Below are 22,936 nucleotides of genomic sequence, written 5' to 3' on the forward strand. Positions count from 1 at the left end.
AGAACAGTTGGTCCTAGAGCTCCAACAGGACCTGGGTGTATGGAGGGATGCTCACGCTGGATCCCACTAAGTTTTCTAGAGTGATCTTTGTTTCGACAAATGTGTTTTTCCTGTACTGGATGCGACTGTGAAATTCCAAACCAGATGTGAATGAGGGTAAGCACCGACTAATAGTATTGCAGTCACAACATCGGTCCCTCGCCGTGTTGCTCACAGGGGATTTGAAGGGTAATAGGGGCAAGTGTTCAGGTCGCTTTGATCAATTGTGTGCTTAGTTGTCATTCATTGCACTAGTTTATAACACAGTTATGTTCTTTCTTTTCTTTCTCAAGGTCGAATGTGCCACATTCTGCAGCCCAAGCCATCCAGCAGGTGCTGGCTACCGTGGCTACGAGTCAGTCTAAGCAGGTATACCATTAATATATTTGCAGTGCCAGAGTACAGTACATCCACCAGACTCTTTCCCAAATCTAGATTTGTGTCATTATCTTCCACCTCCATCACAGCTGATGATCCAGTGACGTATAAGGGATTCCATGGGCCCTAATGAAAGCAACGAAATGGTGGACTCTTGAGGCCTTTCGTGGTAGTAAGTCATCATGGAGTGCCCAAGCCCTTTGCCTCGCTGGGCCCCATTGTCTCAGGCATCTTCTGCACAATTGATAGCCCTGCCTCTGAGGTGATTTGCTGGGCTGTCCTTTCCACCCTGCACCTACTATCACTCCTTCTGTTCAGTCCTCACCCCCTTTGAAGCATGTTTCTTACCTGGTATCAGGTTTTTATGTCTTTAACAAACTTTTAAAGTTATGTTAAAATGGATTTATGTATCACTAAGTATGAATTCAGAGAGTTGGGAAAGTTACCAGACTCCAGTGTTTAAGATTTTCCCTTTGCAGCTCTCCAGCTGCAAGCTTCCATTTCCAGAGAGAGCCCTTACCTGTTGCAAGCTTTTATTTCCACATAAAGAGCCCTTACTTGTCACTAGCGATCCAGAAGCATTTTCTGTTTATGGCAACAAAGCAGGTAGAGCACATTTTCTTAAGCTTACGGTCTCCTCCCTGTCAGGTATGCAATGCCTAAGAAGCTTTACACACGTTCAGCCAAAGCAGCAGTTGCTGCACAACTTGTTTGAAACATGACACCCTAGCAGGACTGGTCACTTCTTGCTGCAACTAGCAGGGTGTCTCTTACAGGAGTAGAACACTACTTGCACCAACTAGGGAATATATGTAACTTAGTGGCTAGAGCTGCAGACTTTGGAACCTGGGTCCTAGGTTTGAATCCCAGGCCCAGACGTTTGGCTCAACGTCATTTGCTTCTTGGCAAATCAATTAATCTCCCTGTGCCTAAATGTATGTGCTCTAAATTTGTGTAAACTTCACTTGATGTACTCATCTCCCAGCCCCTTATTTAATGTACTGCACTCTGTTGCATCCTAGCTAGGGGTGGGCGGAACTCAGTTTCACCATGCGGCATTACATGGAAACTCTGCAAGATTCTGCGGCGTTCCGCGAATGGGTAGAAATAAGCACGTCGCTCTGCTTGTGCTGATTTTTAGCATCAGGAGCTCGCTCTTCGCTGAAAAATCAGTGCAAACTGCACCACACGGCGTGCCAGAGGGTGTTACTTCTTGAGGTGATTTTTCTGCCACTCAAGTAGATTTTCTACTTGAACCGCAGCGTTCTGAACCTAAACAGTCACAACCACCTGCGTTAGGAAAAATCTCGCTGGGTGCCCTCCTAGCAGTAGAAAATCGAGCTAGGGGATGCCAAAACTCGCTCTCCAACTTACTGTTGGCTAGCCGCCTGCAAGAAAAAACTCTGCCACATGGTGGTTGTTGGAATTTGGCCAGAACTCCGCATTACAAGTGTAACGTGGAGTAGCCAAAATTCCACCAACTCTGCGGGGGAGCCAAATATATTGCCCACCCCTAATCCTAGCTAGGTTCACATTATGTAAATACAAAGCCACCCACTTATACAACTAAGTAGTGTTGTGACACAGAGCACAAAAGGCCCCTACTTTTAGTAACATGCCACAGTTGGGCAGAAGAGGAATTGCCTCAAATAGTGTTGTGCCACAGAGGGATAGAGCACAACTTGCCCCTAATTGTAGTGCTGTGCTACAGAAGGACAGAGAACCACACGCCCTTACTGTAGTGTTGCTACCGAGAGTTGCCCAAACTAGTATTGTTGCGCCACTGAGGGACCCAGCAATACTTGCTCCGGATTGTAGTGTAGTGCACCTGAAGAACATAACACCCTTTCCCCCTAACTGTGCTATAGAAGGGCAGTGTCTCCTTCTCAAGAAGAAGTGGGTTGGCTCAGAGTAATTCCTGCCTCAATTAGTAAATGTGTGTCAGAGAAACAGAGCTCTTAATGTGCTAGCCAGAAGCGTTGGACCACAGACTAACAAGGGATTATATGCCCACAATTCAAAAAAAGTTTGATGGAATAACAATAATTAAAGGAATGGGTGAGTAATCACTTTCTCTGTATTGATTGAGGAAAGCTGCAATCTGACGAAAATCAGAGAGCTGTTACGTAGGAGGAGAAGGCTAGATCTGAGCTACTGCTTACAAGAGAGGCAGAGCAAAAGACATTTCTTTATGGCTCCTTCTAAGGACTTGTGACCCAAGCTGTCACTCCTGCACGGTTCAGTGCATTCAGCTTGAAAAGCTGACACTAATTGATCATGTACTTAGAATGTACTGTAAAAATATAATATTTTACTCTGTTTTGGACTTGTTCTGTGCTTACATTTTTGCTGATTGCTGCTTAAGCCAGCAATATCAAAGTGTTCGATGGCATCTGTCGCTGTAGATACGCATGTTCTGCAATAGCTCGCCATCTGGTGTTGGGCCGGAGTGTTACAAGTTGTTTTTCTTCGAAGAAGTCTTTCGAGTCACGGGACCGAGTGACTCCTCCTTTTGTCTCCATTGCGCATGGGCGTCGACTCCATCCTCGATTGTTTTTTTTCCGCCATCGGGTTCGGACGTGTTCCTGTCGCTCCGAGTTTCGGAACGGAAAAAATAGTTAATTTCGGAAGATTTTCGTCGGTATTGTTGCGTTCGGGATCGGCGTACTTAGATTCAACACCGCATCGAAGATCGAAGAGCTCCGGTGCCCTTCGGGGTAGTTTTTCGATCCTCCGTCGGGGCCTGGTCGGCCCGACCGCGTGCTGAGGAACGCCGATGGAACGGACCCCGTTCCGTTTCTGCCCCAAATGCCACAATAAATACCCCTACACAGACCAACACTTGGTCTGCAACCTGTGCCTGTCACCTGAGCACAGCGAAGACACCTGCGAGGCCTGTCGTGCGTTCCGGTCCCGAAAAACACTCCGAGACCGTCGAGCCAGAAGACTTCAAATGGCGTCCGCACCGACAGCCCAACGGGAGTTCGAGGAACAGGAAGAGGAAGGTACCTTCTCGATCCAAGACTCAGACTCCGAAGGATTCGACGATACACAAACCGTGAGTAAGACGTCGAAAACCACACAAAGAAACATTTACAAGGCCCAGGGGACGCCACTGCCACCAGGCCATGGCTCAACCCATAAAATCGGTGACCGACCGTCGGCACCGAAAAAGGCCCAAACAGTGCCGAGATCGTCCGACTCCGGTCGAGACACCGGCACGCAGCCTTCTCGGGACCGAGAAAGTGCTGGAGACAAGCCTCGACACCGAGATGCCGGTGTGGACACGGCTCGACGCCGAGACAGCGGCACCGAAACAGATCGACGCCGAGAGGTTTCGGCACCGAAAAGGAAAAAAGTCACCTCGGAGCCGAAAAAACACGCAGACACAGTTTCGACGCCGAAACAAACTGCAAGCGACCCAGCTTCAGGCTCTTATACAGAAGAGCACTCGCTAACCTCCCAAATGCAGAAGCATAGGTTTGAGGAAGAGCTACAAGCAACTGATGCGGACCATACGCAAAAGCGTATCTTCATTCAGCAGGGGACAGGAAAAATAAGCACCCTTCCCCCCATTAGGAGAAAGAGAAGGTTGGAGTTCCAGGCGGAACAAGTACCACAACCAAAAGTGGTGAAAAGAGTTACACCACCACCCTCTCCTCCGCCCGTGATTAACGTTTCACCAGCACAAACGCCATCACACTCCCCAGCTCACACCACCATGAGCCAGGGTGACCAAGACCAGGACGCATGGGACCTATACGACGCCCCAGTGTCAGATAACAGCCCAGAGGCATACCCTACAAAACCATCTCCACCAGAAGACAGCACCGCGTACTCTCAGGTGGTGGCTAGAGCAGCACAATTTCACAACGTAAGCCTCCACTCAGAACAGGTCGAGGATGATTTCCTGTTCAACACACTCTCCTCCACCCACAGCTCCTACCAAAGCCTGCCTATGCTCCCTGGTATGCTCCGGCACGCAAAAGACATATTTAAGGACCCGGTCAAAAGTAGGGCAATCACACCAAGGGTGGAAAAAAAGTATAAGCCGCCTCCTACAGACCCGGCTTTCATCACAACACAGCTGCCACCAGACTCTGTTGTTGTAGGAGCAGCTAGGAAAAGGGCCAACTCTCACACATCTGGAGATGCACCACCCCCAGATAAAGAAAGCCGCAAGTTTGATGCAGCTGGTAAAAGAGTCGCAGCACAAGCTGCAAACCAGTGGCGCATCGCGAACTCCCAGGCACTACTTGCGCGCTATGACAGAGCCCACTGGGACGAGATGCAACATCTCATTGAACATCTGCCCAAAGACTTCCAAAATAGGGCAAAACAAGTGGTTGAGGAGGGACAGGCCATCTCCAACAACCAGATCCGCTCCTCCATGGACGCTGCAGATACAGCTGCACGGACAATTAATACATCTGTAACTATCAGAAGGCATGCATGGCTCCGAACGTCTGGATTTAAACCAGAGATTCAACAAGCAGTTCTCAATATGCCTTTTAATGAAAAAGAACTGTTCGGTCCAGAAGTGGACACAGCGATTGAGAAACTCAAAAAAGATACGGACACTGCCAAAGCCATGGGCGCACTCTACTCCCCGCAGAGCAGAGGGAATTACAGCTCATTCCGTAAAACGCCCTTTCGAGGGGGGTTTCGGGGTCAAAGCACACAAGCCAGCACCTCACAAGCCACACCGTCCAGTTACCAAGGACAGTATAGAGGAGGTTTTCGGGGACAATATAGAGGAGGGCAATTCCCTAGAAATAGAGGAAGATTCCAAAGCCCCAAAACCCCTACTACTAAACAGTGACTCACATGTCACTCACCCCCTCCACACAACACCAGTGGGGGGACGAATAGGTCATTATTACAGAGCATGGGAGAAAATCACTACAGACACTTGGGTTCTAGCAATTATCCAACATGGTTATTGCATAGAATTTCTACAGTTCCCTCCAAACATACCACCAAAAGCACAAAATTTAACAACACACCATTCCAATCTCCTAGAGATAGAAGTGCAGGCACTATTGCAAAAGAATGCAATCGAATTAGTGCCAAACACACAAATAAACACAGGAGTTTACTCACTGTACTTTCTGATACCAAAGAAGGACAAAACACTGAGACCAATCCTAGACCTCAGAGTAGTCAACACTTTCATCAAATCAGACCACTTCCACATGGTCACACTACAAGAAGTATTGCCATTGCTAAAGCTGCACGACTACATGGCAACTTTAGACCTCAAGGATGCTTATTTCCATATACCAATTCACCCATCGCACAGGAAATACCTAAGGTTTGTATTCAAAGGAATACATTACCAATTCAAGGTACTGCCTTTCGGATTAACAACCGCACCAAGAGTCTTTACCAAATGTCTAGCGGTAGTCGCTGCACACATCAGAAGGCAGCAAATACATGTGTTCCCATATCTAGACGACTGGCTAATCAAGGCCCATTCGTTAATAGAGTGCTCAAATCACACAAATCATATCATACAAACCCTCTTCAAACTAGGGTTCACCGTCAATTTCACAAAATCCAAGATTCGGCCACGCAAGGTACAACAATACCTGGGAGCCATAATAGACACATCAAAAGGAGTAGCCACTCCAAGTCCACAAAGAATTCAAAATTTCAACACCATCATACAACGCATGTATCCAACACAAAAGATACAAGCAAAGATGGTATTACAACTCCTAGGCATGATGTCATCATGCATAGCCATTGTCCCAAACGCAAGACTGCACATGAGGCCCTTACAACAATGCCTAGCATCACAGTGGTCTCAAGCACAGGGTCACCTTCTAGATCTGGTGTTAATAGACCGCCAAACTTACCTCTCGCTTCTGTGGTGGAACAACATAAATTTAAACAAGGGGCGGCCTTTCCAAGACCCAGTGCCACAATACGTAATAACAACAGATGCTTCCATGACAGGGTGGGGAGCACACCTCGATCAACACAGCATACAAGGACAATGGAACGTACATCAAACAAAACTGCATATCAATCACCTAGAACTTCTTGCAGTTTTTCAAGCACTAAAAGCTTTCCAACCAATAATAGTTCACAAATACATTCTCGTCAAAACAGACAACATGACAACAATGTATTATCTAAACAAGCAGGGAGGGACGCACTCCACGCAGTTAAGCATGTTAGCACAAAAAATTTGGCATTGGGCAATTCACAACCAAATTCGCCTAATTGCACAGTTTATACCAGGGATACAAAATCAACTCGCAGACAATCTCTCTCGAGATCACCAACAGGTCCACGAATGGGAAATTCACCCCCAAATACTGAACACTTATTTCAAACTCTGGGGAACACCTCAGATAGACTTGTTTGCGACAAGGGAGAACGCAAAATGCCAAAACTTCGCATCCAGATACCCACACAAACAATCCCAAGGCAATGCCCTATGGATGAACTGGTCAGGGATATTTGCTTACGCTTTTCCTCCTCTCCCTCTCCTTCCTTACCTGGTAAACAAACTCAGTCAAAGCAAACTCAAACTCATATTGATAGCACCAACTTGGGCAAGGCAACCCTGGTACACAACGCTGCTAGACCTATCAGTGGTACCCTGCATCAAATTGCCCAACAGGCCAGATCTGTTGACACAGCACAACCAAAAGATCAGACACCCAGATCCAGCATCGCTGAATCTAGCAATCTGGCTCCTGAAATCCTAGAATTCGGGCACTTAAAACTTACTCAAGAATGTATGGAAGTCATAAAACAAGCAAGAAGGCCATCCACCAGGCACTGCTATGCAAGTAAATGGAAGAGGTTTGTTTGCTACTGCCATATTAATCAAATACAACCATTACACACAACTCCAGAACATGTAGTGGGTTACTTGCTTCACTTACAAAAATCTAACCTAGCTTTCTCTTCCATTAAGATTCACCTTGCAGCAATATCTGCATACCTGCAGACTACCTATTCAACTTCCCTATATAAAATACCAGTCATTAAAGCATTCATGGAGGGCCTTAGGAGAATTATACCACCAAGAACACTACCTGTTCCTTCATGGAACCTAAATGTTGTCCTAACTAGACTTATGGGTCCACCTTTTGAACCCATGCACTCCTGCGACATACAGTTCCTAACCTGGAAGGTGGCATTTCTCATCGCCATTACTTCCCTGAGAAGAGTAAGCGAGATTCAGGCGTTTACTATACAGGAACCTTTTATACAACTACACAAAAATAAAGTCGTCCTAAGGACCAATCCTAAATTTTTGCCAAAGGTTATTTCACCGTTCCATCTAAATCAAACAGTGGAACTTCCGGTGTTCTTTCCACAGCCAGATACCGTAGCTGAAAGGGCACTACATACATTAGATGTCAAAAGAGCATTAATGTATTACATTGACAGAACAAAGAACATCAGAAAGACTAAACAACTCTTTATTGCATTTCAAAAACCTCATGCAGGAAACCCAATTTCAAAACAAGGTATAGCCAGATGGATAGTTAAATGCATCCAAATCTGCTACCTTAAAGCTAAACGACAGCTGCCCATTACACCAAGGGCACACTCAACCAGAAAGAAAGGTGCTACCATGGCCTTTCTAGGAAACATCCCAATGCAAGAAATATGTAAGGCAGCCACATGGTCTACGCCTCACACATTCACCAAGCACTACTGTGTAGACGTGTTATCCGCACAACAAGCCACAGTAGGTCAAGCTGTATTAAGGACATTATTTCAGACTACTTCCACTCCTACAGGCTGATCCACCGCTTTTGGGGAAATAACTGCTTACTAGTCTATTGCAGAACATGCGTATCTACAGCGACAGATGCCATCGAACTGAAAATGTCACTTACCCAGTGTACATCTGTTCGTGGCATCAGTCGCAGTAGATTCGCATGTGCCCACCCGCCTCCCCGGGAGCCTGTAGCAGTTTGGAAGTTACCTTCAATTATTTATATATGTATCATCTCAACCTTAAATAAGTGCATACTTAGTCACTCCATTGCATGGGCACTATTACTACAATTCAACTCCTACCTCACCCTCTGCGGGGAAAAACAATCGAGGATGGAGTCGACGCCCATGCGCAATGGAGACAAAAGGAGGAGTCACTCGGTCCCGTGACTCGAAAGACTTCTTCGAAGAAAAACAACTTGTAACACTCCGGCCCAACACCAGATGGCGAGCTATTGCAGAACATGCGAATCTACTGCGACTGATGCCACGAACAGATGTACACTGGGTAAGTGACATTTTCATTATCCCTGATACCAAATCGTTTGTATATCTCTGTACCCCATTTACAGTCTTCCAGTGACATTTTACATTACATGCCTCTGATTCAAGATTTTAGTCCCTTGCAGCACTATTTCCCATTTTCTGATGAATACTTCCTCATGCAGATTCCTCACCTCTTGAATCTCCCAGGCACTTACTGAATAAAAAGAAATCTGAAGTAGCTGTCCCGCAGTGGCACTTAAGGCCAAGTCTTGCTTCGCTGGATCGGATGACATGGAACCGTTTACAGCACTGCCCCGGCACACTGATATCAGTGTCTTTTGAGGCAGATCCAGAGTTGCTCTTCCTTCCAAAACATTTTCCTTATTTTCCAAGTGCAGTGCTTAGGGACAGTGTCTCTAAAGAAAAGGTCATGTTACCACAGGTGCCATTCCTGCAGTTCTCAGAACTCTTCTTAAAGTTCAGGTTCACACAATGTCTGTCCTTGAGAGAGAATGTGTGTCAGTCAGTGTGTCTGTGTCTGTGTGTCTTGTATCTGTCTGTGTGTCTCTCTGTTGGTCCCTCCCTTCCTCCCGGACCGTGCCTGCTTCCCTTTGATGTCCGAAGTGGGTCAGGTGAGTCCTTGTCTGTAGACTGCAGGGACCATGCGTGCCACTTCTTATCTTGCTCCTGGGATTGGCATGGTGCTGTGATATGTCTCTCAATGAATTCTTCTAGGTCAGAGCTTACCATCCTAAGGACTCGTCTTTGGCTAGATGTCAGTCCAGATAATGGTACAGTTCTTCGAAACGACAGTCACTCTCTGACTTTGACCTTGATGTCATTTTCAGAGCAGTGTTGTACAGATGTTTGTGTCTGGCATTGCTCCGGCTCCACGTTCTGTGCTGCCAGCTCATCTCCCATCCTTTCCAGGTCAGGGTGTGGTGCTCAATGAGGCTGCATGTTTCATCCAAGCCTTCCTACCTACACTCTACCCTCCTCCAGCTCCCTCTGCTGCTCATTTGAGCTGAAGGCTCCTGCGACTTTGTGAAGCATACATCTTCTTATGGGTACCTCCCCTGTGCTTGTAGACTTCACTAACAAGCCTGACACCACATCAACACCTGTTCTTCTGCCACCAAAAGCCTCTCTTCCCGCTTCCTCATGTTTGTTGAGACCTGTATCATCTATGTCATTGTTTCTGCCTCCAATCTCGAGTTCTGCTAGGTCACCTTCTTTTGAGGCTCCCTTGGTTCTTGATCATGCCTTGGTTGAGGACGTTGCTGCCACTGAGCTGGAGGTGGTTTTGATCTGTTCTTAAAGGGCTCAGAAGAGGTTCCCAGGCTTGTTTCCCAGGAACCTAGATACTTTCAGCACTTCTGGTTCAGTTACTCCTAATGACCATCCAGCAGTCCCTTCTGAGGAGATGTTAAACAAGGCAACTGAAAGTCTTGAATTCCCTCTAAGCTTTGCTGAGGTTAGAACCAACATTTTGAATGCAGTTATGCAGGCTGGTCATTCTATGTCACTACTCTTGTTGACTTTTAACAAGGTGTTATCAGTGTGAATCCTCTCGGAATAGGCAAGCTTCTGTGCAAGCTTTTGACTACGAAATGGTTTGTTGTCACTGGTCAGCTGTGTGTGTCCCGACATTTCTGTTTTATCACTTAACTACAGAGGACTTTGGGTTACGGGTTCCCAATGTTGGCTGTAGGAAGCTGTCTATCTATGTAGTGTTCCAATGTAGGGGTACAACACACAGATAGGCCAGACAACTCTTTTTGCCTTACAGGTCATAAATTATTAATCCCAAATGCTCTTTTTATGGTAGTGTGGGCGAGCTGTTTAGGCTTATCAGAGGGTAGTGTTAAGCATTTGTTGAACACACAGTCAGTAAGTGAGTCACACTTGAGTAGAAACTCTAGAGCAATTTAGAAAAAAAGCAGATTTTTATATTAATTTTGACGCCAAGATCTTCAAGATTAGGTAAGTACTTTTTGAGATAGCGATATTTAAAAATACAGAAAATACAGTTGTCAAATCTGAAACATGAACCTCAAATGCTGTAATGTTATACCATGGGAGAAAAATACACTGCATAGGGTCACTTGCAAACGACTTACAGGACCGTTCTTCTTAAGGTAAGTAGGGGTAAGGTCTAAGAAAGCAACAGCACTGTAAGTTTAACTGCCCTGGTGTATCTGGATGCAGAAGTGCGTCTAGCTGTAGTAGCCTCAAATTCTACACGCTAAAGTCAATGAAGAAAAGTACCTGTAAAAATAAAAAGGTTGCCAGTGGGGACTGGGTGACCAGTATGGAAGACCCCAAACGGGGGGGGGTCTGCTTTTGAGGTTCTCTGAACCACACAGACACCGTTGGTTTCAATTAACTCAGGCTGGGGGGCATGGGTGCGTAGGTGTTTTGTTCGGTGGGTCGGCACGTTTGAGGATCTCACAGCTCTCGGTGCACCTGCAGAAGAGGGGAAAGAAACACAGCAGGATGACTTCTGGCATGGAGCTGGCGCGTCTCGAGTCCCCTCAACAGTGGACCAAAAGGAGGTACATTCTGCAAAGACTCCAGGCAAACCCCAAGATATTACAGAGGCATAAATGACATCCCAAATGCTCTTTTGCAGTAGTGAGGTGGAGCAGTTAGGCATATCAGAGGGATGTCCTAAGCATGTAAGGCACACACTCATACAGTGAGACACACACTCAATAAAGAAATCTGACTCTGACACTAATTTATAAAACTAACACATACTTTTATATAAACTTTGATACAGTGGTCACCGGAATTTCAAGGTAAGAATTTTTAGTTTTTAAAAGTTGACAGTGCATTTTTCAGATGTGATAATCGTACCTATGGCTGAAGAACAAGCACTGCATCCAGGTGCAGTACAGTGACTTACAGTACTAATCTCCTGAACTTAAGGTACGTAGGGGGAAGGTCCAAGGCCACACCAACAGGTCACCTCGGGTGGCGCTGGGCGGCCGGGTGCAGATCAGCTTCGGATGCCCCATGTAAGTCTATTGGGGGTTGGTCAGGTTACAAAGTTGATGCAGGAATGGAATGGAAAAGAGTTTGACCCTAGAGGTACTGTGGGGACACCGTCGGTCCACTTCTCCTCTGGCTGTGGTGCTTGGGTGCATTTGTGTCTTCTGGCATTGGGTCTGGTGCTGGAGTTCCTTGAAGGGGTGGCCCGCAGAAACAGTCTGCAGGCGTGTACTGTGGGTCCAGCCCGACCAAACCAACAAGTGGGCTCAGGTCTCACAGGCTGGCAGACGTGGAGACACCCTTGTTTCTCTTCTCCTTGGTCCGGGGCAGACTCTAGTGCAGAGCTGTCCTGAGATGTCAGGTCTTTGTCTCCTTTTCTGTCATGGTTGCAGGGGGGGAGAAATAGGCTGCAGACGCCGTTGTGAAGTCCGCCATGGGCGAACTCAAGGTGGGCTTTGTTACTGTGGGGCCTGGGGACACGGTTGACCCACTTAAGCTTGGGCTAGGCAGCTCGGGTGCAGTCGTGCTGTCCGGTGTCGGGTTTTTAGCTCAGTGCTTTCTTTGTGTGCCTGTAGATGCAGGGAGGCAGCTCCTCTGCTTCAAGGAAGTTCTTCTTGGTGATTTGCGAAGCTCACCCTGTTTCTTGGAGGCTGCAGGTCAGTTGCTCCTCGAGGGTCGATTGCAAGCAGGCAGGCTTGGCACCAAGTCAGTCGTGCTCCTCGGTTCTCGAGTTCAGCAGGCTTCTTGTCCACTCCTTCGTTTGTGTCCAGTGAAGATCTGAAGTCCTGGTATCAGGGGGTCCCCTAAATACTCAATTTAGGGGGTGTTAAGGGGAGTGAAGGGTAGTGGCCAATAGCTACTTACCCTTGGGGTCACTGCACCCCCATAGATGATCACTTCCTTTGGATAGTGTGCATCACCCTGTCCCAGAATTCCTACTTCCTCAACACACAAGATGGCGGAATTCTTAAGGCTATGTTCATTTCAGGCTGGTCACCCAGGGATGTATCTTGCCTGGAAACGTGTAACGGCCTCCTGCATAGTTAATTTTCCCACCTCCAGGTGCAAGATGTGCCCTGGGGCAGTGGGGTCTGCAGCTCCCTCTGAGGAATGCCAGATACTATACTATACTATACTATATGGCACTTATAAAGCTGATGGATACCCATAGACCTCCTACCAGTGATAAGTGTCACCCATGGAACAAGAATCCTGGGAGGAATTACAGGCACCCTTCTTCGAATAGCCAGGTTTTCACACCTTTCCGAAAGTTCAGTTCAGTTTAAATTGATCTTATTCAGGGGGAGTACATTCAACAGTTTAAGCACATTGTAAGAAAAGGAACGCCCTGCATAGTTCATCCTTTTGATCTGAGGAGTCTTGGCCAATCGCATATTTGAGGAGTGTAACAATCTACTCAGAAGGTCTGGTGATATCCGAGGACGAAGGAGGGCTCTCTCGAGCACCAGGAGCCAATGAAGAGAGCCTAATGCCAGTCTTGCCAACGGTGTCTGGGGATAGTATATAGTAGTTGAGCCGCTGAATTCTGTACTATCTGGAGTTTTATTATTGTGGCCTTATGAACTCCCATATATGAGTTCCCATAATCCAGGTGGGATAGAATGAGTGCCTGCACAACCAGTCTTCTTGACATGGAGGGGAGCAGGGGAAGACTTTTATGGAGATGTTTCAGCATGTCATCACAGGTGGCTGAAAGCTGTATAGCCTGGGAGTCAAGTTTGGAGGTTTTATCCAAAAAGATTCCCAGGCTCTTCACCACATTTGGTGGTACAAGAGGATTCCCAAAACCACCTGGCCATCCCAGATCTAGTTCAGGATTGAGGCTATTGCCAAGAATCATCTGTTCCATCTTGTCTCCATTTAATTTGAGACAAGAGCTCTTCATCCATTCAGACACCTTTTCTAAACAAGGGCCCGAAGGAGGGGGCGAGGAGTCTTGATTGGGTTTGAGCAAGACCTCCAGTTGAGTGTCATCGCCACAGGACACTAGAGAGATCCTGAAGGGGAGAACAGTGTCCGCCAGTGGTATTATTTATAAATTAAATTAAAAAGAGTGGGGCTTAATGATGATCCCTGAGGAACTCCACACTTTAGAGGGAGAGTTTGAGGTACAGTTACCCTCAAAGACCTGGAAACGCCTGTCCTTCAAAGAGGACTGCAGTCAGGGTAAGGGCGGAGGGGGGACCTGAAATTCCTGCATTCTTTAGTTGCTGAGTCTGGATAGTATGACTTACGGTGTCAAAAGCAAAAGATCAGGGAGGATGATTGCTACCATTCCTCCTTGGTCAAGTAGCTTTTTTGCTTCCTCTATTACAGCTAGAAGGGCTGTCAGTACTGTGGTGCAGATGGAAACCTGTTTGAGCAGGGTGTAGAATGTCATGATTCTCAAGGAACGCCGATAGTACAAAATTCACATGTCGTTCTACAATTTTTCTGATCCCCGGATGGAGGAATATGGGGTGGTTGGGCTTTTTTTATCAGGGCTTTGACCATCACGTGTTTCCAAGTTTTAGGAACACAGCCCAATGTTAAAGAGAGATTCATCATGTATAACAAGACTGGGAATATCTTCTCTGTTACCTTTCCTAAGATGTGAGGTGGGATAGGATACTTAGACGAACCAGACTTGATTTTACCTATTATGTTGGTAAAATTCTCAGGAGTTATGGCAGCTCGACATGTCAAAGGTGATGGGCTTCTTTGAAGCTTCCTGCCTTGAAGTGCAGGTCATCCTTTGGGGATGGGTTTGTAACACCCCTGCCCGAGCAGGCTTTGTTTCTGACCTTGGAGGTCAAATTCTTGTCTGTTGGTGGCAGACTGGTTAAAGAGTGGTCAGTGAGCTCACCAGCGATTGGTAGGTTTTCAGGGGGGCACCTCTAAAGTGCCTTCTGGGTGCTTATATTAATAAATCCATCACTGCAATCAGTGAGGGTTTATTAATACGTGATTTTGATACCAAGCATCCCTAGTTTCAGTGAAGCAATCATGTAGCTGGGGAACTCGTAATGACCAGAGTCCAGCACATGTACTTAAAATGGCTTCACTGCACACTTACTATCTTTAAGGCTCAACAAAGATTTAGCAGGGGTATCTCTGCTCTTGCTGATATGTTGCCACATGTAATATAATGCACCCTGCATTAGGACTGTAAGGCCTGCTGTAAGGGCGACTTACGAATATCACAGGCAGTGTTTAAGGGTCATGACACGAAGGCTTTATGGCATACCCTGTTTCTTCACTTTTAGGGGCCACCTTGTCACATAGCCTGCAATGGCAGTTTGCATGAGGGTGATGATGGGCCCCCTAGAATGGCACAGCTGTGCTGCAGCTCCTAGGGTACCTCTTTAGTACTTAGGCCCTAGGTACCAGAGGTACCATTTACTGGGGACTTTCAGAGGTGTTGAAGGAGCCTGGTCACTTGGGATCAAGTGTCTAGGGGGGTTATTCTAACTTTGGAGGAGTGTTAATCCGTCCCAAAAGTGACGGTAAAGTGACGGATATACCACCAGCCGTATTACGAGTTCCATAGGATATAATGGACTCGTAATACGTCTGGTGGTAAATCCGTCACTTTTCCGTCACTTTTGGGACGGATTAACACCTCCTCCAAAGTTAGAATAACCCCCTAGGTGTCTTGGGGAAAGAACAATGGCACTGTGCACTTCAGTCAAAGTTGCATTAAAAACCAGGCAAAAAGTGGGAGGGTACCGCTACCAAAACCCAGCTTCCTACGCATTGCAAGTAATTTTTAACAGCAATAATGTTCAGACTCAACACAAACAAGCCTTAGTGCTTGTAACAGGCTGTGGTACCCAATGTATTAGTGCAGGGAGGTTCCGGGCAGGCTCAGCATCTCGAAGGTTGGATGAGTCAACGGGACTGACCTGCATGTTCAGGATCCTCTTCCTGGTGACTTGCTCCCTTGGTGGACCCAATGGTCAACAGAACAGTGGCGCTGACAGGAGCAGTTGGGGTCTGCTGGTGCAAGAAAGTGGATCCTCCACTCCAAAGGAGATGCTGACTGGTTTGCGAAGTGAGCTCACCAAGGCTTTGGGAGGATGCACGGCTGCAGGACGAGTTGGGTCTTTGCAGTTGTCGGGACAGGGGCAGGCAGGGTTTAGCACCAAAGTCCACAGCTACTCCACAGTTATTGTGCTGGTCAGGTCTCCTTTGTCCTTCTTCTTCATCTTGTAGTCAGACATTATTTAAATTCCTGGTGTCAGGGGGTAACTGAATGTAGGGGCGTTAAGGGGAGTGAAGGGTAGTAGCCAATGCGCTTCATACCCTTGGGGTCAGTACACCCACTATATGACCACTTCCTGTGGGGAGTGAGCAGAACTCTCTCCCACAGTTCCTAATTCCACCAAAAACAAGAAGGTGGAACCCTTCTTTCTGGAGCACATCAATTAGCCCATCTTAGGGATGTGGCTAGTCTTGAGGTGCAAAATGGCTACCACATAGCTAATTTGCCACCTGTCCTGTGTCAAATGGGTTGCATATCAGGGGTGGCAGAGGCTTTGGAGCCTTTGGCTTTTGTATGTGGATTTACTAGCTGTCCTGCAGGAGGAGTTGATAACACCTTTTCTGGAGCAGGCATTGTTTCCTGACCTCAGAGAGCGCTGCCTCTCACTCGCAAGGGCCCACAAATTCATCTGTGGTGTCAGGCTGGTCGATATCAGTCAGCCAGCACACTAGGAGACTAGTAGGTTTCAGGGCACCTCTACGTTGTCCTCTGGGTGCTTGTGATAATAAATCCAGTACTGCCATTGCTATGCTCCTTTTGGTCATGGTCACCCCCACTTTTTGCTCACTTGTACTGAGATTTTTTCGACTGAGGTGCACTGGGTTTCTGCTAAACAGGTTCCCAGTGCCAGTACGCTTTCCCTAAAATAAAGTAAAAGGTCTAATTGTATACCATTGGCGCACACAGTAGGACCTGGGTACTAGAGAGGGTCCCTAAGGACTGCAGCATGTATTGTGCCATCCTAGGGGGCTCTCCTCAAATTGCACACAGGCTGCAATCGCAGACTGCATATCATGGTGCAAGCCATGAGTGAAAACACGCCACTGCATCTAAGTATGTAAGTCACCCTTACAGCAGGCTTTAGAGCCCTAAGGCAGCGTGCGATATGTTTGATGTGAGGACATATATGCATGAGCAGATATGCCCCCGTGATGTCTAGTTAAATTATGTAGACATTGCAAATGAACAGGGAATCCATCTTAAGGTATGTACCGGACACTGGTCCACACGAGTTGCCCAGCTACACAATGGCTTCACTGCAACCTATGGAATCTAACACCTAGTCTTAATAAATCCCGACTGATGTCCGTATCGGATTTATTATCACATGCACACAGTGGGCACCTTAGAGGTGCCCCATAAAACATATTAGTCCTCTAGTCGGCTGGCTAACTGGTAACGACCAGCCTGCCACCATAGACATGTTTCTGACACCCCCACAGGTGTGAACCCGCGCTCTCAGAGGTCAGAAACAGTGCCTGTCCTTGAGTGGGAGGTGTTATCACCTCCGCCAGCAGGATGGCTAGTGAATCTGCATACCAAGGCCAGGGACTGCAAAGACCCTGCAACCTTTAGTATGCAACCCCAACTTCCCCCAGACCTGAGAGTTGTGCCCCCCCGCCCTGAGGCTCATTTAGCACTAGGACAGGTGAGACATTTGCAATGCCGGTAGGCGTGGTGCACTGCAAGGCTAGTCACACCCCTAAGGTTGACAGCCTGATGTTGTCCATGAAAGAAGGGTTCCACCATCTTGTTTTTTGTGGACCTAGGAACCCTGGGACCGGGTTATGCGCACGTCCCACAGGAAGTGGTCATATAAGGGATGTAGTCACCTCAGGGGTAAATAGCATAGTGGTTACTCCTCTACACTCCCTTCCCCACCCCTCCAACAACTCTAAATGAACAAGTGACTTATCTTCGGTAGCGGTGCATCTGGTAGAGACAGGATTCAGCAGCAGATTCCTTAACTGAGAGTCCTCCCCAGGCACCAGCCTGGATCCTGAAACTTTTTCCCCTAGTGTAGGAAGCTGGCCTGGTGTGTGGTGAGCACCTAGGGTGTTATTGCCTTATACCAGGTCCAGGTATACCCTTTTAGTGAAGTGTAGACAGTGTCTGGGAAGCCAGGGCTCCCTAGAGGTAGCTGTGGATGAGCAGCCAAGACTTATCTAGGAGACATGCAAAGCTTATGCAATACCACTGTAGTCACACAGCACTCACACACATGAAAGAGCCACAAAGTGTTACAGAAATAGTGAAGGCCCTAGAGAGAGACCAAACCATATACAAAGTAAGTGGAATGCAAAAGGCAGTCCCCCTCCCAAGGAAGTGGAATCTGTAGAGGGGAGCTGGAGAAACTAGGAACCCCAAAAGGTAAGTTCTAGAGTGGCGACCAGGGCAAGAGACCCAAGCAAGACGAGAAGAAACTAAGGGTGGATCTTGACAGAAGAGGACCTGCAAAAGAAGGGGACCAATTCCTGTTCAAGATGGAGTGTTCGGTTGTGGCAGGAGCCACTACCCACACTTCTGGAGTTGCAGGGCCACTTTGTCGGTGAAGAAAAGAAGACAGCTGTCTAGCACCAGAGCAGAAGAAGCAGTTCAGAGGTGATGCAGTCGATGTTCCACTACGGAAGAAGAGTTGCAGTCAGTCACTGGTGTTGGAGAACCACCAGCAATCCTTGGCAAAAGGAAATGTTGCAGATGAAGAGATGCAGAGCTGCCGGGGACCAGCAAGGTCTGGGGGGGACTCAACCCAAGGAGTGGAGCCCCAGGTAACCCTCAGCAGTGAGGAGAGTCGGAAGTCAAGGAGACAGTCCCCACAGGCAACAGGCACTGTAGTTGCAGTAAGGCCCACTCAGCACACCTAAAGAAGGATTCCACGTCGCTGGAGCAGCAGACCAGAGATCAGGCAATGCAGGAAGAGATGTTGGGGGCCGGGGCTACACGGAGCCTGAAGAGCCTTGGAGGAAGAGCCAACAAGCCTTGGTAGCTGCAAGAGTCACTTTGCACTGGGATACTGTCCTTCAAGGAGAGGCAAGCACTCATCATTTCCCAAGTTGGACAGCTGGTAGAGAGGACCAAGGAGACCACTCCAGATCACCACCTGTGTTGTAGGATCCACGTAGCTTTGCGGGAGAGGGGATCCACGCAGTTGGTGCCTGTGGATGCAGGGGAGTGACTTTCCCTCGAAGAGAGATTCCTTCTTGTGCAGGCTGAAGACTCGCTGCCCTCAGAGGATGCACAGTCATGGAAATGTTGCAGATTCTGGAAGGAGCCAGAGAAACAATGCTGCAGAGCCAAGTCATTGCTTGAGCTGCAGATTGTAGGTTCCTGCAGAGTCCAATTGCGGTTCCAGTGGCCAGAAAATGAGGTAAACGATGCAGAGGAGTCCTGGTGGAATCCTGCTCTTCGAATCTGAGGACCCACCCAAGAGGGAGACCCTAAATAGCCCTACAAGGGAGTTTGGTCACCTGCAAGGTTACCACATATCAGCAAGGGGCACTGACCTGGCCACTTAGAAGCTCCCAGAGGCCTCTGCACATCTTAGAATCAAGATGGCAGAATCAAGTGGCCTCCTGGAGGAGCACTTGGAACCACCCCTGAGGTGATGATGGACAGGGGAGGGGTGACTCCCCTGTCCAGTTACGCACCAGATCAGGGACCAGAGGTCCTTGAACTGATTGAGACCGGTTTATGCAAGGAGGGCACCAGATGTGCCCTTCAAAGCATACCAGTGGCTTAGAGAGGCTACTCCTCCCAAGCCATGGATCACCTTTTTCCAAAGGGAGAGGTTGCTCCTCCCACTCCCAAATGAAATCCTTTGTTCTTCCTTCCTGGGCTTGAGCTGGCCAAGCAGCAGGATGGCAGAAACCTGTGTGTAGGGTGGCGGACTGCCTGGAAAACCCTGCAAACTGGTAGGAGCAAAGATGGGGGTCGTCTAAGGAGACCCCAGAGTGCACAGGATCATACAACCAATGATTCTGACATGTTTGATACCAAACATGCCCAGGTTCGGAGTTACCCTTATGTAGCTGGGCAGAGCAGGGGTGTCCAGAACACAGGTAAAATGGCTTCCCCGCACTTAAAGTCCAGGGAATTGAAGCCGGAGTTCGTAGGGACACCTCTACTCATGCAGGGGTGCCCTCACACACAGGTACCTGGACCCTGTCCTCAGGCTAGGAGGGACTATCATAGGGGTGACTTACAGTGACCTGGTGTAGTGACCTGGAGTGAAAGGGTGCATGCAGGCCTGCAGACACATTTTATGTACGTGTCTATGGATGGCATAATACATGCTGCAGCCCATGGGGATCCCCTGGTGCCCCAGTGCCCTGGGTACCTAAGTACAGTATACTAGGGACTTATATGGCGGCACCAGCATGCTAATTGTGGGGTGTATGAAGTCAGAAACAACCAAATTTAGAGGGAGAGAGCACAGTCACTGGGGTCCAGATTAGTAGGATCCCAGTGAACACAGTCAAACACACTGACAGTAGGGGTAGCCATGCCAAAAAGAGGCTACTTTCCTACAGTGTTCACAGATCATAGAGCAGAACTCATGGAGGGAAAAAATATGCCTGCCGCAGACATGTAGAGCCCTGGTCTCTATCAGGAGGAACATGGGGGAGGGACTCCATATCAGGAAAAGTTAAAGCGGCCTGTGCTACTAAACTGTGAGGAGTGGATCACCGGGAGCAGGACGGTGCCTGTGGGATATATCCCGGTCAACAGGGGCTCCTGTAGCAGGTTGCTATAAGGAAACACCGGCTCAATCCCGGACTGGCATTGAAGGAGTATATCAATCAAGGGATCTGAAGTCAACTCCTATTTAGCATGTCCACAAAGGAGGAACTAGCTTCTGTAGCAAGTCTAGGAGGGGAAAAGAGGCTTGAGGCCTGAGAAGAATCTAAGCCACTAGCAGTAGCCAGATCAGACACTCATTTGTCCTCTCTAGGAGGCCCTGACTCCAGTAGCTCCTGCAGCAGGAACAACAGGATTGGAGTGTTGTGGAGAAAGGACCATTCGCGTTGACTGGCGTTGATGCCTTGACATCGATATCAAGTGGAGAGAGGGAGTCAACTTCGATTGGCGCTAGCAGCGAAGCTGCCGGAGTTGTCTGATCAGGTATCCGCGCCAAAGGTGAGCACTCTGAAGGCCTCTGCATCATGGTGCTCACCCAGGCACCACATGCACTCCGCATCTGCGTTGCAAGCACAGAAAAATGAACTGACGGCGGGGAGTTTTATGGACTCCACTGAAGTCACACCCGGCAGACAATGTCATTACGAAGTTGCGCGACACACTCTGCCGACGTCCAGATGTTCTAGGCGAAAAAGTTTCCAGATCCAGGCTGGTGCCTTGAGAGGATTCGAAGTTAAGGAACCTGCAGCTAGATGTCTCTATCAGATTCAATATTTAGGTGGCCCCCTGACACCTGAAGGACAGATTCGACTGACTGAAGACAGAAAAGGACAAAGGCAAACAAGCAAGAACTGTGGACTGCTGGTGGACTTTGGTGCAAAACCCTGCCTGCTTACCTGGTCCTATCCCGACAATCGCACCAACCCAACGCGTCCTGCAGCTGTGCATCTTCCAAAAGCTTTGGAGAGCTCCAGCATTTCGCCAAGCTGTCAGAATCTGCCTTGAAGTGAGGGAGCTACTTCCTTGCTCCCTGCAGGCACCAACCGCAACATCCGGTTCACCTTTCTGCTGACCACTGGGTTCACCGACGCAGCAGTCACCCAGGAGGAGGTCACCAAGCTCCAGCAGGACACACCTGTCTCCCCACCAAGTGAGAAGACCCTAGAACCTACCAGAGTCAAACTGCACCAGTACCCAGGGTAGCAGACCCATTTGCAGCAACCAACACTTGTGTGAGTCCAGACCGGAGTCCAACGCCGTGACCAGAGACCAGCCATCGAGGGACCTCAACTTTGCAGAGTTCATCACTGAGAGTGGACCGGCTGCTCTGTTATTGTCCCCTCTTTGCAGGTCCTCCCGAGAACTGTGGGAACTTTGACGCAGGAACACCCAGTGACCAAAACCCACTGCACCTGAGCTCCATGGTCTGGGTCCACGACAACCAACTGAGTTCTCTTGCTCACAGGACCCCCCTTCTCTCCCCTGACCAATCCCACTGTTAGGAGCTCCCGGACTTGTCCCTAAGTCCCCCTCTGCAGCCTGTTCCTACGTGCCCCTCTCTAAGCCAACCGTGCAGTGCACAAAACACCCGACTCATCCAGCACCTCTGCACCCGGACGACCCAGGGCAGGTAAAATTGAACTGCTGGTGTTTCTTGTGACCTTGTCCCCCTAACACCCTAAGATCTAAAGGGGACCCCCGAGAACCGACTGCAAGGAACCCTATGCAGTAAAAGTACTTTATCTGAAGGAAGTCCCTTTACCGTGTAAAACTGCATTTGAATGAATTGTTACTTTCTTGCAAAAATGTATACCTTGCAACAGTACTTATCTTCTTGTGAAGTTTTTCTGGTGTTGAAATATTTGTATAAAAGAAATTGTTTGATGGCATACGTGGCTGTAGATGCACATGCTCTACATACTTCCACCATCTAGTAATGGGTCTGGAAAGTTGCAAGTTGTTTTTGTGCGAAAAATCTTTCGAGTCACGAGTTAGAGTGAATCCTCCTCTATCTTCAGATTGTTTTCTTCTGCTGTCTGATCCGGTCATGTTACTTCGGTGCTCTGATTCAAGACTGTAGTAAGTATCTCACGTTCAGGAAACCCTCTCCAGCCGTGTCAGTACTGTTTTTGATTGCATTATCTTTCCCCTTTTCGCTACGGGTTCGAAGAAATCTCTGTTCAATTGAACTTTTGACTACAGGCCCTCTGGGTGGCACCCTTAGGGCTGCCAATTTCTCCATCCTCCACCTCAGGGAATGAAAGACTGAGGGAACAGACACCTTTCTGTTTCTGTCTGAAGTGCCATTCCAAATTTACTCGGACCGACCAACATCAGGTCTGTAATCTCTGTTTGTCGCCAGAGCACAGGGAGGACGATTGTGAGGCCTGCCAATCCTTCAGATCAAGGAAGACTCTGCACAACAGAAGAGCTCGTGGACGAGAAATGAGGAAGCACAAGACTGAAGACATGCCCGACATTTTTGGTATCGAGGACAGCATGTCAGACATAGAGCAGGAGATCCAGGAAGCCTCAACTGCAGAGGAGGAGGCATTTGCCATGCATGATTTAGACTCTGAGACCAAGGTGATGCTTGAAATGCAGGAC

At 48.1% G+C, this 22,936-nt stretch overlaps 1 protein-coding gene across 2 annotated transcripts in view; it reads left to right on the forward strand.

Annotated features, from left to right (window-relative positions):
- Positions 1–22,936, forward strand: part of NUP214 (nucleoporin 214) — a 387,516-nt gene that overhangs the window by 179,093 nt on the left and 185,487 nt on the right. For both annotated transcript variants that reach the window (XM_069237075.1, XM_069237076.1), the window contains exon 25: positions 333–408. In XM_069237075.1, the coding sequence (XP_069093176.1) occupies positions 333–408 (76 nt within the window). The remainder of the gene's footprint in view (positions 1–332; positions 409–22,936) is intronic.

This window comes from Pleurodeles waltl, chromosome 6, assembly GCF_031143425.1.
Source record: "Pleurodeles waltl isolate 20211129_DDA chromosome 6, aPleWal1.hap1.20221129, whole genome shotgun sequence".
In the NCBI taxonomy this organism is placed as follows: domain Eukaryota; kingdom Metazoa; phylum Chordata; class Amphibia; order Caudata; family Salamandridae; genus Pleurodeles; species Pleurodeles waltl.